The sequence below is a fragment of the Talpa occidentalis genome, unplaced genomic scaffold, assembly GCF_014898055.3.
Source record: "Talpa occidentalis isolate TD23 unplaced genomic scaffold, MPIMG_talOcc4v2.1 talOcc4.11, whole genome shotgun sequence".
NCBI lineage: Eukaryota > Metazoa > Chordata > Mammalia > Eulipotyphla > Talpidae > Talpa > Talpa occidentalis.
Window position 1 is genome coordinate 68994068 of NW_023601104.1, and position 16353 is coordinate 69010420.

The following is a 16353-nucleotide window of genomic DNA, read 5'->3' on the forward strand; positions in this document are numbered from 1 at the left end:
CTGAAGTAGTTTCTATCCAACAGCTTATGACAAAGAATCCTAATTTACACTTACCTCCTACAATGTCATTCTTTTTTTTTTTTTTAAGATTTATTTATTTATGCATACAAGAACTGGGGTCTTTTTTTAAAGATTTATTTATTTATGCATACAAGAACTGGGGTACAGGCCAGAGGTGTGGGGGTGTGAGAGGATTCACCAGAGACAGAGTGGGGAGCAGAATAGGCAGATCGACTGAAATGCACTGCTGAGGGGAGCAATGTTTGAGACAGGAGAGGTCTGCTGTGCCATGTGGGTCACCTCTCTTGCTGGGGATCGAACTCGTGCTGCAATAGCTGTGGATTGCTTCATAGGTTGCGTCTTAACCCCTGGTGCCACCAAGGAGGCCCCTCACATCCCCCTTTCTTTCTTTCTTCTTTTTTTTTTTTAAAGAAAAACACTGCTGAGGGGAGCAGTGGGTGAGATAGGAGAGGTCTGCCTTGCCATGTGGGTTATCAAACTTGTCCTGCAGTGGCTGGCAGAGCTTGATGCACTGTCTTTAACCCCTATACCACTAGGGAGGTCCCCCACTTTCTCCTTTCTTTATAGCACTGAATCTATTATCTCAATCTATCTGAATTATTTACAATCTATTATTGTTAGAAATGGTGATATGCAAAGGTAAATGTCCATATTTATTATTTAAGGGAAAAAATAAATTCTGCTAAATAATCATTTCTAGAAAATTAGAAAAATGGGATGGAATCATACATTGAATTGCATTTGAAGGGGTTTTATTTAATTTACTAGTTGCATTATAGTATCATTGTACAGTTGGTGCCAATCTACTTTATTACCTAGGAGACTACTACCTAGTCTCATCTTCGTTGCAGTGTGGGAAGCATAGACATCATTTAACTTTAAAATTAGGACCAAACTTTACCAAGGCCAGGTCTTCCTCATGCAACTCTGTCCATAACCTTTAAGTCAAACCACTGGTAGATTTTGGTTAATGGCAGTGCTTTAAAGATAGGTGCAGTGTTGGGCCTCCCCGGTGGCGCAGTGGTTGAGCGCTGGGTTGCGAAGCTGCCCGCGGCCTCTGCGGCGCCGGTTCGATCCCCGGCTGCTCCCCGGCCACCAGAGGAGGGTCCCACATGGCGTGCAGACCTCTCCTGCCGCCCGCTGCTCCCCTCAGCAGTGTACTTCGGTCCTTCTGCCTGCTCCGCTCCCCGCTCTGGCTCTGGTGAATTCTCTCACCCTCCCGCGCTTCTGACTGTACCCAGTGCATGTATAAACAAAACAAACAAACAAACCAGCAAACAAATAAATAAAGCATGCCTCTATAAAAAAAAAAAAAAAAAAAAAAAAAAAAAAAAGATAGGTGCAGTGAGCTTTCAATAAGGCTAGCGACAAAAGGTCTTTGATCTTTTCAATTTAATTCCATTAAACCTTATAGAGTACTACATTCAGATTTTGGGACATCCAAAGCAGTGACACATCTCTCTCCTTTCAGGATGAAATCTAATCATTTAGCTCTTTGTAAGTAGTATAGTTAAATGAATTGCTTAATTTTATACAAAGATCAACATGGTATTTATTGTCCAAAATGGTATTTATTGTCCTTATATTTGCCAATTTGTTTAGGTGGGTTTGAATTTTTTTCCTTATTGTTCTTCAACTCCCAAGGGCTAAATAACTTTTTCAACACAAGATATGTATAAATATAAAGTTTATTTAGCATAGTGTTTAGAAAAATAAGTTCACATCATTTCAGAAAACAAATAAAACACTTAATTGTCCAGGCATAAACCCCTATTACAGTACAACATACATACTTTAGATCTCTTTGGTTGGGTAATTTAAGCACAGAAATGTTCTGGGACATGCTCTGTGTGCCATCACCTAACAGTGCAGTAAAGACTCTGTTACCCCACCCCATGACATACATTCTGTATAGATTTCTTCTTTATGTAAGGCACAGTAAAACCATAATGAGTATATAACTGGTTGCCTTTTAAACATACAGTACATGCAACAAAAGAATAAAAAAATTTGAGAACCCTGAAAAGCCAAAAGTCACATGCTATATAATTTTGGTTAATAAAATGTGTGGTGGTAACATTAAATTAACATGAACTGTATCATTTAGATACAAAGTAACCATTAGGCTCTATCAGCTAAGTTCTAGGAAGACTGAAACATATTTGCAAAATGTACTTCTTTTCCCCAGTTTTCCTGAATTACCTGTATCTTTACCATGAGATGACTTGTCAAAAACATCTTAAAGAATGAATAACCTTTGACTATGTCTTAACGCACACTTGTCTAACATGTAGCAGGGCAGCTGCAACACATGCCCAGTAAGCCATGTTAAAAAACATGCAAGATGCAAGGGCATATACAAGGAGATTTAAGGTCAGTGTGCAACTTAACTATGGATTTTTATCTATGGCTATAAAGTCTACCTGCCTTTCGTAACACAAGAAAGGCACAAAAACGTGTACATTTCAGTCTTTTTATTACTATAAATATACATGAGATATAAAACAGTACAACACAGGTGCTCTTGCTTGATTGAGGAACAAATGCACCTTCTTTAAATGACAGACTGTCCTTTACGAGATGTAACTAAGAGCTAAATGCCAAATTCTGGCTGATAGAGTGCATAGATAGGCTCACACCAAAATTTCCACAGCCAGCAGCAGGCATTGGGGTTTGCAGGGAGAGTTACTTAACCCCTATTTCCATTCCCCTTTGGGGAATCATTACAGGGTCATTTGCAGCATCTTCAAGCATTGGTTTATGTAAGAGAGAAATTCTGCCACATGAACTCTAAGGGTTCTGAGTCTGGCCCTTGGTATTGCAAAAAAGAAACATTTGCAATTCTGTGCAAGGAGATCATGGGGTTTATCTTATTTCATTCACATATATATGGGCTACATACCAACTGGCCCTTATTATTTACTGAAAGAATAGTAAAGAACAATAAGTTCTTTATAATGTGCATTGATTCTTACCTGGTATATTGTGTAGCTACCTGGAGTAATTATAGGGGTATAATTACATCACATTGAGTATGAATGGATTTCCTAGGCAAGTCTTAAGTTTTGTGCTATCTTTTTCTTAAAGGAAAAAAAGAAGAACTCTGAATAGAACAGAGGCTTTTTATATTTTTGGAAGACATATAAAACTTTTCTAGTTATATATATAACATATATAACTTTTTAATCCTTTCCATTTCCCATATTAGATGGGTTATTTTAAAATAACTAACAAACCTTGATATCTGCAGCAATCAAGTGGAAAACATCATTTTCATGTAAACTACACTATACAACCATGTAATTATTCTCAGTAACATAATCAGCACACCTGAAGGAGGGAAAAGATGTATAAGAAGCAGTGGAGTGGAAGGAACTCTAAACAACTGATTTTGTAAAAAAAACAAAACAAAGAACGCTAGTTTCAGCAGTTTAGAAACATTCACTAATTTGATAAAAATGGGATCTAAGTTCTTTATCAAAATGATGGGAGAAGAATTCTTCATAGGGCTCTTCAGCTATGCCTGCAAGTTCCATCTGCAGTAACAACAAAAGTGAAATCCTCTGCGGCCCATGTTCAACAGGCTGATGGGCATCTAGAGTGGACCCTTGTTCTGATCCTAAAGAAAGCAAGGCATGGTGACTTCTTTATGTTCAACTTTAAGTTATCTCGGAAAAGATCATTTTCTCATTTTTCTTGCTTTCTTTACTCACTACATAAATGTACTTGCATTATTACATCTTGTGTTCAGAGTCCTGATAAAATCTATAACCACAGCTTACAACATCATCAAACAAGCTTCTTACAGAAACCCAAAAGATTTCCAAGACATGATAATATAGTGCAAACAACAGTTATATGTCATCATGTAACAACTAATTAAAACATTGAGACCTAAGTTTCAACAGGAGAGCATTTTGCTCGATAGAATTTACATATTCTTCGCTTTAAATAGTTGTCAGAGACTACAGAGTTGATTTTACATGGTAGTCTATAATTGTTATTTTCATTGTAGTGAATGCATCAATAATCAGTTGCTCATCCATTTGTATCATAAACATACATAAAAATACAAGTGAAACTTAAGTTCTTCAGATTTAAAGCAATTTCATGGTAAAATTAACCCTGTTAGAGAGTAGAAAAGAGCCATCAGTGCTTTTGCTGATACTCTGTACCTTAGTAAGAACAATAAAAAGGCCACAAGGTAAAAAGGCACATAGAATTCTATAGAAAACATACTTAAATGAATCAGAGTGGCTAAATAAAGAACAAGGATGTGAAAAAAAGTACCAAAATTCCAATATTGGGAGTTAGGTTTCCTATTTCAGTGTTATTAATATGGACCTTAATAGACTCCTGATAAAAATCATTACTTTCAAAATCCTACAAAAAGTAAAACTTTGTTGGAAATAACTATGTTCACTTCCTGTTCAAACAATAAAAATAAATTAAACAGTAAGAAAACATTTTTCTTTTCAGTTCATAGTGTCTGAAGTATAAGAGAAACATATACAGCATAAATAAAATTCACTGTAATTACTCAAATCCTTGCTCATAGGACTAATATATTTACACTCATACTGTTGTTTCAGAGTTTTTAGTGGAGTTGCAAACTTTCTCAGCCACACTGAACTATTAGCAACCACATCTGGAAATGTATAGAGACAAACCAAGACTTTCACAAAAATGCTGAAAAACAGAAAAGCATATATTCAAAAATATACCCTTAGAATATAGTGTGGAGTACCATTTACGTTTCTTAATCTTATCAATGCCCATGGAGTAAAAGTAAACAAAAAGAATCATATTGTTTCTAATGCTCTCTAGCAACATTTAAGTTTTTGGTAGGTGTATAATTTTTAATTAAAAAATTATTTATCAATTCCCATTTGACCTTAAAATTATGTTAACAAAATGATATACTTTGACTTGATGCATTTCAACTTGTTCCTTTGTCTCTATCTATTTAAAAGAGAACATTATGTGGACAAAGCTGCAGTACTGCAGTTCTATTTCTGTATATTTAACTGTGATCTTCATGTAGATCAATCCAGTCTCTTGAATGCATTTACTTGCAAAACTAGCATTTCTCTTCAAATGGGAAAATGCTTTATGTCCTGAGGGCTTTGTGAAAAGGTTTGCCCCCTATTGCCAAGGAAAAAAAGGGGGTGGGTGGGAGAGAAATGAAGTTCACAAGTCTTGCATATCTTCATCCAATTGGACAGTTTGGAGCTTGGCAAGCTCTTTTTTGTCCGTTTCTAGGTCTTCACAGACAGTCTCTACCATGCCCTCTAGAACATATTTGGATTTGGAGTCCAGCATCATTAAGTTGCTTGCTGCTTTGCCCTCAGAATTTGTTAAGAAATTCTCTTTTATGTTAGCTACTGATTGTAGAACCAAACGATGTTCTCTGACGAAATCCTGGTGGACTGTTGGGGAAGGGTGACCCACTTGGTCTTCAGCTGTTGGAACTATCTCCCCAAGGGCAGCCTGGGTCATGGGGACTGATAAGAGATCTTGACCAGTAATAAGGGAGCAGTTCTGAAGAGTTGCATAGTTAGTATTGCTGACAGATGTCACAGTAGATTTGCTTGCCACAGGTGCAGACATTGGCTGGTTATCAGCAATGTCAGGATTTAGCTCTGTGGGATTTAGTAGGCTAGGGGGAGTTAGGGAAAAATTGTGAGTTGGGGATACGTTAACTAATGGGGAGGCCAGTGGATGGAGGCCACTCCCCGAGATATTTTCAGAAGACAGGTTTGCATTTACTTGTGCATTCTGGTTGACAGACATCAACTGAGAAAATACAAGGCTCCTCTCCAAGCCCTCTTGTTTAACAGATCCTATAGTCTGGCCTGAATTAGGAACAGTGTAAACCACTGCACTGGGAGCAAGAGAGCTCAAGAAAACCTTTCCTTGCTGGACTGCGGCAGACTCACTTGTAAATGTGCTCCCATCTGAAGTGCTTGAATTTACTGAAATATTACCTAAAAAAAAAAGTACAGTGTGTCATTGATGGAAATGATAAGCAAAGAAAAAAGTTACTTTTTAACACACATGATTTTTTTCAGGTTCAGCTAAATCACCTTGAGCAGTTAAAACTATAGATTTCTAGGCTCCACTCCTGTGTCCAATTCAGTGAGTCCCAGAATAGGTGCAGTTTTAAACAACCCCCCCAATAATTCTGATGACCAAGTGGGAGTGAGAACTACTGGTTCAGAAATCAAGCATGCAAAAAAAAATTCCCCAAGTTCTAATAATTTCAGTTGTTTCTGGTTCATTATTTCTGACTTACAGTATCTCAATTAGTTTGTATTTATTGCTAATTAACAAAACTAGAAAACACAAACATGAAATAAAATGGTTTTGTTTAGGACAAGTTCAGTAATTGATATAAAATATAGATAGAAATGTAGAAAATATTACCTAAAATAAGCTATTCTGAATCGTAAGTTAACTGTATAGACCTGTATAGACAAATTGCAAACTTTCACCAAACTAACCATAAAGCAATGTCAAGTCAATAAAACGTTCAATAGGCTTTTTTCCCCCTTTATGTCACTTCCTAATTTTCAGTGTTGTAGTGAGAATTAGTAAAAATAAAGTGTGCTTTTCAAAATTTAGATTAACATAAAGAACCGGAGCTAATGCATCTTTAAAAGGTTTGTCTTTGAGACTTTTACTATATGGTCTGCAGAGACCAGAAGCAGAAAAAAGAAATGAAAGAGAAAGCTGAGATGTTCCAATTAGGTAACTCAGCCAAAGCAGATGAATTGGACACTTCCCCTCCCCTTACCCAGCATTGAACATTACCCTTTTCTTTCTGAGTCTTTATATAAATGTAGTGAAATGGTGGTAATGACCTCGCTATTGAAAGCAAGATGGGTCTGGGGGAGTAGTGTGACAGAATAATCCAGATGTAACTTTTACTCTGACCATGGATTAGATGTTCAGTAAACTTTACTATTTTGAGAAAACAGCCCAATGTTAACGGTAATTTACCTAAAACATATCCCTTCTTGAATTATTAGAATAACTGTGATTATATTACTCCTATAGTGATAAATAAATGTCACAGGGCTGTTTATTTCTCTCAGATATTTTTAAGCAAAGCAATGCTTTTAAACCAAAAAACCCTAGAAAATTCAAACACTGATGTTTGAACTTTAAAATGCATATTCATATTCAGAAAAAAAAATTAATTTATTTTTTAGTTTGAAAATATTCCAGTATCTTGTTTACAAAATGATTATTTTTGATAGAGCCATAATATAATAGATGCAACATTCTTCCCAGTTGCTATTGAATATAAACAGTATTTCTAAATGTTTCCAAGTACTATTCAATATAACATTTCTGAATGTGTAGAAGTTGTAATGTATAAATAAAGGGGAAAAAGCAGATGTGATCTGCTTTCACACCTGCAATTGAATTGTAAATTGTAATTTGGGTTGAATTGTAAATTACAACTGCAATTGAATTGTAAATTGAACAATAATTTCAAAACCATTAAAAAAATTTCCAATTTTAAAGTCACAAAGGTGCAAAGCATGTCATAATGGTGATAAGAATATTTTCTCAGATTATAGAGTAAAAGATGGTGATACTGTTTTTCCAAATAAATTCTAGCTATAAAAAGATAATCTACCTTGCATCTAGACATTTTTTAAAAAAAGGCCTCAGTACTGTTTTTCAGAAAGGCTGAATTCCCAAATGCTGTATTTAGAACTACAATGCACAATTACTATAAAATAAAGGCATGTTGCCTCCTAGACTCATTTGGGTTAAAATTATGTTTTCAACTTACCCAGACAATTTACTGTTGACATTCCTGTCATTTGATGTTGGCTATTTTAACTGAAAATGCTATTCTTATTAAATGTTCGATTAAAAATCGGCTATCAGTTAGTTTATAATAATTTTCTAGATTAAGATTTACTTTTTTTTGATTTATGCATACAAGAACTGGGGTCTAGGTCAGAGGTGCAGTGGGTGAGGGGATTCACCAGAGCCAGAGTGGGGAGCAGAACAGGCGGATCAGCTGAAATACACTGCTTAGAGGAGCAGCGGGCTAGACAGGAGATGTCTGCTGTGCCATGTGGGTTAGCTCCCTGGCAGAGGATGGGACTCAGGGGAACTCAGGCCACAGTGTCTGGTGATAGGTTGATAGTGCTGAGACTTAACCCCTGGGCCGCCAGGGAGGCCCACTTTTCTAGGTACTATGTTATAAGTATTTCTGTTTTTCTTTCCCTCCCCCACATAAATACCATGCCTTTTATTCAAATTGTTGTTCTTAAAATGTTACCTACTTTTTAGAAATTTTTCTGATGAGAGAAAAAGGGGTTAGAGCTATTAAATGTAAAACTTAGCACTTTGGTTTTCCCTGTGGTTTGCATATGTTTGTCCTAATTTGGATAGTTATTTAGCTTGACCCTTTTCATAATTTAGAACAATGAAGAAATGAAGTGTGTTGCAGGACTCTTGCTTTACTACTATTTTTACCTAAAGAGAAACAAATGTACAGAATGAAATTCGCTCCACAACAGTTTTTCCACGATGGTCTCAAATAAGCTGATGTAGACTATAATAGTGGAAACAGAAGAGTTGTGCAAAAATTGATCTTTTTGACAAAATCATTTTACAGGATGCTGATCTTTAAGGCAAATGTGTACACTAGTATCTCCCACTCCTGAATTCAAGGACCTATGCAACATCCCCTGTCAAATTCTAACCATTCCTATTTCTATATAGAGAGAATGACACAGAGCCATCCAGACATGTTTAAAGTCGGAGAAAAACCAGCATGTCAGCCTCAGGTTTCCTAAATTCAGCTCAGTGCTTTCTCTATAGAATTACCTTCAGTAAAGACACAAAAAAGCACAAAATAAAGCCTAGGGTTGCCTTCATAAATAAACCCATACACCTTGGGGACAAATATACATAAAGAGCAATGGAAATCCAATCATATTTTTTTGAATTTCTTTTGGGTCTGTTAGTCCTGATTATAGGGGTAATAGGAATTAAACACATTGATCCAGTCTTTTCAACTTTTGCTTCTAAAATACTTTTTGGTCAAATAATGATGCTAAGGTGAAGGGTGCGTATTCTTACCAACTGCTCGACTAATTTTGTGTTCTTAGCCATAGTATAAATTTTTAATCTTAAAATGTCAGGCAATGGTTATTTTGTAAGCACCTATTGACTTATCATATTTCTATAATTGTAGAACTGGCAGGACTTGCTATGAACGTATTTTTCCATTCAGTTATTAGGAAAATAAAAGCCCATCCCCATGATGCAAGGTAATCAAGCAAGCTGGATATTACAATTAAAGGCTATTCTGTAGCTGTGGCAGACGATCTGGTATCTGAACAGTAACATCAATCTATAGCTCTCACCAAATGCGTGGTGCTTTAGCTGCTGACTAAAGATTCACGGGTGCATTATGGTACCAAATGGGACTTTTACCTTGTGAAGCTGCCACTGAAGAAGGAGGCAGCTGCAGTGGAGAGAATCCAATGCTCCCATTAAGAAACTGGCCGTTTGCTCCGGAATTGGGGATCTGGACAATGCCATACTGGTTAATTTGCACGGGTGTAGTAAAAGTCACTATAGAGCCACCATCCTGGGAAGCTACTGTTTGAATGCCTTCTCTTTTCACCTCAGTGCTGGGGATCAGCCCTGGAAATGACACAGGGGCACTGGGGCTGTAGGAGGTGGTGGCTGCCGAGTTAGTTGAAGAACTCTGGAGGACTTTGAATTCCTTCACATCCTGGGAGGTAGACCCCAGTATATCGGTCATGGATATACCATTGCTTACAATGTTTGATGCCACTTTTGGTGGGTTCAGTGACACTGTCTGTGTATTTCCCACATTTAATCCATTAAGGATAACTCCATTGGGTCCCTGAATAAAAGAATTACCATTAAGGAAGACAGGTGAAGTACTTGCAGGTACCAAGTTTCCATTCAACAAAACTCCAGAAGAGCTTAATGATATCTTAGCATTTCCAATTTGTTGCATATATACTGGCTCCACATGACTAGAAAGGCTGAGGTTGGTGACACCATCAGATGAACCAGAGAGTGGATGTGGAGACAAATCCTCATGTCCCTTGCTTGATTCATCTTCAGTGCTGGGATTGCCATCGGACTCACTACAGAGAGGGGGAGATCAAGACATCTGAAGGTCAGGGAGGATGACATTCTTCATAGCGCCATTTGTTTGGAGACCCAGTCTCTAAACGCATTAAAGGCAGTATTTAAAGAAAGCACAGCAAAGGTGTCTTGTAGTCCTGTTTAAACTATGAGACCTCTCAGCAGAATGACTAGAGAATCTGGTAAGACGAACTCTCATACCTCATTTTTACTACTAATAAATTGCTACCAATACATTTTGGGTACGTGCAGAGAGCTGGAGAATGCGAATTCAGCTAATAGATTTACAGGAGAATTGTACAAATGTCTTCATAGCATCATTGTTAAATAGGCTGCTACCACAGGAAAAATACATTAAATAGTCAATGTTTCCCGTTCAGAACACCTTCCCCTCCCCTCCAATCAATTCAGATTAGTGTGATTTTGAAGGTAGATGAAACTGCTAAAGAAGCAGGAGATGGGAAGGGTTCAGTTTTGTTTGCTAGTTAGTTAACAAGAGATCATTTCTCACCTGCTCCCAAACTTCTACTCCACCAGACTGACAACTCTCTCTTTCAACAAAGTGGCTGTCCTTGTTGTAGGAAAGGCACTTTCAACCCAAGAACAGTTATGTGCAGTCGCCTTTGAATCCAAAGGAAGCCATAGGGGCCTATTTAACATACACCATCCTGTGCCCTGGTGAGGTGGGAGGGAAAGGGTGTGGGTCACTCACCGGCCTCAGACCCGTTCCCCAGTAACCTCAGTCCTTCAGTTCCAGAGGGACTCAGTTCCTGGCCCCCCAACTGGGGGGCCTTGGGGGACATACCAAATTCGGAGAGGGGTGTTGGGAATTCCCCATTTGGTCTGAGGCTGGGGGCTGGGGGGTGGGGGGCGGGGAAGAAGGAGAGAGTGGCAGTTTGGAAGAGTGGCAAGACTTGACCCAGCAGAGTACCCAACATCTCCGCAGAGCCCGGCGGTCGGTTCACTTTCAAGCAGAGGGGAGGGGATTACCCGGGCTTGGGGCTGCGGGGCCAGGAGCGCAGAAAGCGTTTTGATTTACGAGCTGAGTCTGAGCCGCCGTCGCCGTCTGCGAGGGTGACTCACCCGGGTGCGGGTGGGAGGTAGATCCGGAGGGGGGCCTAAATCAGGCAACTGCGAGGGGGGAGGGGAGAGGGAGGTCTGGAGTTGATGGGGTGGATTTGGGGGGCTAGGCTAGCAGAGTGTGGCAAGGAAGATCCAGGGAACGTGCCCGCTGGCGGGGAGGCGGAAGCTGCAGGTCAGCGGGTCTGAGTGGGGCACCCGCTCCTCACCCTCTTGTCCCAGGCCCCAAGGATCCGGGCTCCCAGCCGCTAGCGGCCCGCGGGGCAGCCAGTTTAGCGCCCCCGACGCGCCTCCACTTGCTCTCCCCGCAAGTCAGCGGAAGGATGCACACAGATCGTCGAGTGCGTTTTGTTTTGGTTACAGCGAGGCCAGGCTCGGGCGCAGCGCCTCCCTCCTCGCCCCGGGAGCCGTCGGGCCCGCAGGGGTGCAGGGGTGCAGGGGCGCTAGCGGCCGGGGGGCCGGGGCGGGCCGCGGCGGGCTCTGGAATGCGCAGGGTGATCACCTTCGCCTGGCCCAGGCGGGCTCCTCACCTCCCAGATTCCTTCCCAAAGCAGAGCCTTCAGCCACTTTTGGATTCTTTCTCTCCTATCCCCGCGGGGCTAACGACACCAGCACTTTAGGTGACCTTCTTCTTACTTTACTTTTCCGAAAAATACAGACAGACACGCACCCCAGGTGTCTGAGTCGGGAGGACGCATAAACTCGTGGAAAAACCTGTTCTTTTCTACTAATTGGGCAAAAAGACCTGCCAGTCCGAAAGTTCAAACTTGCCAGGGTGGGCGCTCAAGGGGGGTGAGGAGGTGATAGCGCCCCCATTCCTTTTCCGCCCATGCCAGCCAAACCCTCCCCGCAACAACCGTCCTAGGAAGGGGTCAGCCTCGTAGAGTAGGGGGGCCGGTGGGGGGAGGAGGAAGCAGCCCCGCAGCCCCACTACCCCCGCGGCGCTGAAATCTGATCCGAAGGAGCTCAGAATCAGGTTTCAAAACACAGTGGAGTCGAGCGGCACCAACACCCCACGTTGCCGCGGCCGCGCAGGGAGCCACGGTCGGCAGGGTGAATGATTAACTCTGTCAGAGAAAACCTCGACGTCCTCAGACCCCTTTTGGGGTGGCTAGCCCCCAACCACCCTCTCCCCTCTCCAGAGCGGCCTCGGCGACCTCCAGCGAAGGGCGGTGGGGCGGGGGGGGGGCAGGCGAACCCCAGGGGCCAGGGAGCGCGCGCGCCCGGGCAGCGTGACCGCCGCGGAGGGGCAGGTCCCCGGCCGCTCCGGCCACCTCCGCGGGCCTCGGCGAGCGGCGCGAGCTCCTTCCCAGCGCCCGCTCGCGCTCCCCGCCAGAGCCCGGGAGAGTGGCAACTTCAAAGCCCGAGCAATGGGGGTGGGAAACCGGGCAGCAGTGACCAGCCGAGGTGGGGGCGGGGACTGAGTCCTAGGCGGGCGACCAGAAAGTTCTGGGGGGGAGAGGGTGGGGGAGGGGAGGGGGAGGGGACGGAGGCAGGGTTCCCCCGCCTCGCGCCGCCGCCGCCCCCTTCCCCGGGCGAGGAGAGAGGTGGGGGCGGGGAGAGGTGGGCAGCCGGACCAGGCTGGTGGGGAAGGTAAGCGCCATGTTTGCGAGCACTCGGAGGAAAAGAAAGCTGGGTAGGGGTGGGGGGAGGAGGGGGGGGAGAGGAGGAAAGTTGGCGCTCACCTCTTGGACTGGGTCTCCGAGGGGTTCCGATCGCGCTGCCGGCGGTTCTTGAACCAGTTGCTGACCTGGGTGAGGGAGAGGCCGGTGATCTTGGCCAGGTGCCGCTTCTCGGCGGGCGAAGGGTAGCGATTCTGCTTGTAGAGCTCCTTGAGCGCGTTGCGCGACTTCTCCTTGAAACAATACACCGTCTCCTCGCCGTCCCAGATGGTGCGGGGCAGGGGGAATTTCCTGCGCAGCCGGTACTTGTCCACGGCGCCCAGCGGCCGCCCGCGCGCCCGCTCGGCCTCGGTGTAGCGCGCCTTGTACCAGAGCTGCTGCAGCAGCGGGTGGTTGGCCGACTCGAAGCTGTGGCTCTCGAGGATGCTGTAGAGCTCGGGGTAGATGCCCTGGTGGAAGGCCACCAGCGCCCGCGCCTTCAGCAGGCTCTCGTTGCCACGTAGCAGGTCGCTCTGGGGCAGGGACCACAGGAACCGGGCCAGGCGGTCCAGGTTGCCCCCCTGCTGCAGCGCCTCGCACACGCAGGCGACGTGGTCCGGCGAGAAGGCCAGCGGGGGCTGCGCGGCGCCGGCCGCGCCGAGCTGGTGCCTGCCCAGAAGTTCCGCGCGCAGTTGCGCCCGCTCCGCCGGCGCGGCCCCTTCCTCTGCGCTCACCCTGGCGGCCGCGGCCGCCGCGTCCCCCGGCTCCAGGGGGAACGGGGCTGGGGCCGGCGGGCTCAGCCCCGCCGCCGCGCCCCCCGCCACTTCTCGGGGCGCCTCCTGCCCTTCCGAGGCGCTTTCCATCCCATTCTCCTGCTTGATGTCCGCCGCACTTGCAATCTGCCCGGTGGGGGAGGAAGAGGACATTTTTTGTTTATTTTCCTCACTCCCTCGCACTCTTTTCCTCTTTCTTTCCCCCTCTCTTACTCCTCCTTCTTCGTCTCCCTCCCACCTCCCCCCTCCGGAAAGCCCACTCCCTCCCTCCCGGTTTCGGCTGGATCTGGCCGATCAGGTTTCCCCCCGGCCACGCAGTCACCATTAAGATAGCTGCTAGAGCAAAGTAGTGTAAAAGGATAGCTGCTTTCTGCTGTTCCCCCAACGTGACTCCTCGGGTTGCTGCATACTATATGGCACTGGCGGCCGGGCCGGGCCGGCCGAGCCGCCTCATTGGCTATTTCGCATTCAGAGGGAGGAGGAGACACGGTTTCTATCCCTGTCGATCACCCGCCTCCCACTCCACCCCCTCGCCGTTCCCTCTCCCCCTGACCCCCAGGCACCTATACCTGAAGGGAAACCTCGGCATTCTTTTCAGGCCTTGCTGCTGGGCGGGAAATTAACTAATGCGGCCTTCACACTGGACAACAGGCTCTTTCAAAGAGAGTCCCTCCGATTCCAAAGGGAATATTAATGGTGTGGCCTTAAGGTCTGGATGCTAAAGTCTTAACAAAGAGACCACCCTCAGCATCTAGATGACAAAATTTCAAAGGGAACAGTTTCAAAGCTTTCCAGGTATCTCTCTTCTCTCCTTTACCTCCCTTTCTGATGTCTTTATCAAGGGTTTTGTCTTCCAAACGGTCAAGAATAGAAAGGCACTAGGGAGTGTTCTAAGGTGAAAGCATTTGTAGTAAACTCAAATTCCAAGGGGAAATGCTTGAAAACCGTAAACTGCACAAATAGCTCCGTGGAGAAGACAAAAGCAAGACGTCTTCAAGAAAATGTGTTTAACCTTAAGTCTTCTGGAGGGTTGGCAAGCCAACTGAGTTGGATATGAATGCAACTAAGCATATTTAGTTAGTAGCATAGAATATTTAACCATATGTTTATCATGAGTAAGTCGTGTGGAAGAGATCTAAGCTTTATATTATAATAGTAGTATAGAAATTAAATCTGCTATATAAACATTTTCCAGGTGAGTGTATGAATAAATTATTTGAAGGTGATATTCCTGGTAGAAACACCATCTCTATGTGCAGGTGCCTTGGAGATCAGTACAGAATCAGCAACCTTTTCCCACAGCACAGAAACGCATGGTTCCAGGTGAGGTGCCAGGGAGCAGAATTTGCTATTATTTGCAGTCATATCTCTTTCCTTCATGATTTACATAGGTCTTAACTCAAAAACAAACAAACAAACAAAAAAGGATGAACCTGTCGCTGCTTTTGTAGGTCTCTCTGCTGGTGTTTTCCCTCAAAATCTACATTTTAACATATCAGCCCAACTTTTATTTCAGGATAGTCTTGTATTGTTTCTGCTTCCCAATTACTCATAATGCCTACTTCAGCATATCATAAAGCAGCTGTGTAGGTCATCTGCTGTCATGATCAACTTGGTGAGGTTTTCTTTTTCATGGACGGGCTGCATTTTATTGCTTGTCAGCCAAGAGGTGATTTGATTTTGGACTTAACTTGCATTTATACTACCCGAATGGAGCCAGTACTTACATCTTTGGTAGATTGAAAATCAATCATAGGAAAGAAACCATGTGTTTCCACCTCATTGGAAATATCTAGTTAGGTATCATGCTTCAGGACAGTACCTGAGATTCATAACTTCCTTGATTTAAAAAATAAACTTTTTATATTAGAATAATTTTGACTTACAGAAAAAAATGCAAAAAGAGTACATTACGGAAAGTTTCCATCTACTCTTCACCTAGTTTCCCATGATGTTAACATATTACATCATACTGGTAGCTTTGTCCAAACAAATTAACATTGGTGTGATACTATTAGCTGAACTCTAGGCTTTATTTGGATCTACCACTTTTCCTACTAATGTCTCTTCCACCACTTAATTCAGGATACCACACTGCATTTAGTTCCTTCCATTTTTAAAGCATATTATCAGAGTTAAGTAGACAGGAGGTAGTGTGGTTTAGTGGACAGGATATGGATTTGGAGATCAGCTAGCTAGATGTAAGTTTAATCCTAGCTCTGCCATTTATTAGCCTCTAGACTATCAAAAGTGGACAGGATTATTATGAGTTTTAAGTGAGATAAGATGTGCCAAAAAGCACCTGGAACGTAATTAATCTTTGGTAAATATTTGTTACCTTCCTCCTGATAGTACGAAGTAGGAAACTTTTCAATTGTAAAAACCTAATGAAAATTCATTTGACTATATTATAGGATTATATCATTTATATATAATTATTTTGGATATAATATCCTAGTTCAGGTCATAGGAGTCTTCATTAGATTTATTATCAATCAAATCTAGTGTACTGATTAGGAAAATCAGATATACTGACCTTCTGCATGTCTTCTGTGTATTTGCTTGTAGAGCACCAGTTTTAACAGATTATATGGAAGTAGCTATTTTTATGATAATCTGCAGCCTGTAGCTACATTGGTATTCCATAGCCCTAGAAGGAGATTTTTCCTACAGGAGTTCTTAGCAGACTGAATTTACAGCTCAATCTGGTAGTAGTTCAA

General features: G+C 43.0%; 1 protein-coding gene across 2 annotated transcripts; it reads right to left on the reverse strand.

Moving 5' to 3' along the window:
* Nucleotides 1–1729: 1729 nt before the first annotated feature.
* Nucleotides 1730–14037, reverse strand: LOC119239158 (homeobox protein SIX4). 2 transcript variants are annotated; one of them, XM_037503467.2, is made up of 4 exons: nt 13956–14037; nt 12945–13759; nt 9490–10178; nt 1730–6008 (listed from the first exon to the last, which is right to left on the reverse strand). In XM_037503467.2, exons 1-4 carry the CDS (start codon nt 13956–13958, stop codon nt 5212–5214), a joined length of 2304 nt encoding a protein of 767 aa, XP_037359364.1. In that variant the 5' UTR covers nt 13959–14037; the 3' UTR covers nt 1730–5211. The 2 variants fall into 2 exon arrangements, with proteins under 2 accessions (XP_037359364.1, XP_037359363.1); XM_037503466.2 differs by lacking the exon at nt 13956–14037 and having other exon boundaries at nt 12945–13863.
* Nucleotides 14038–16353: the final 2316 nt, after the last annotated feature.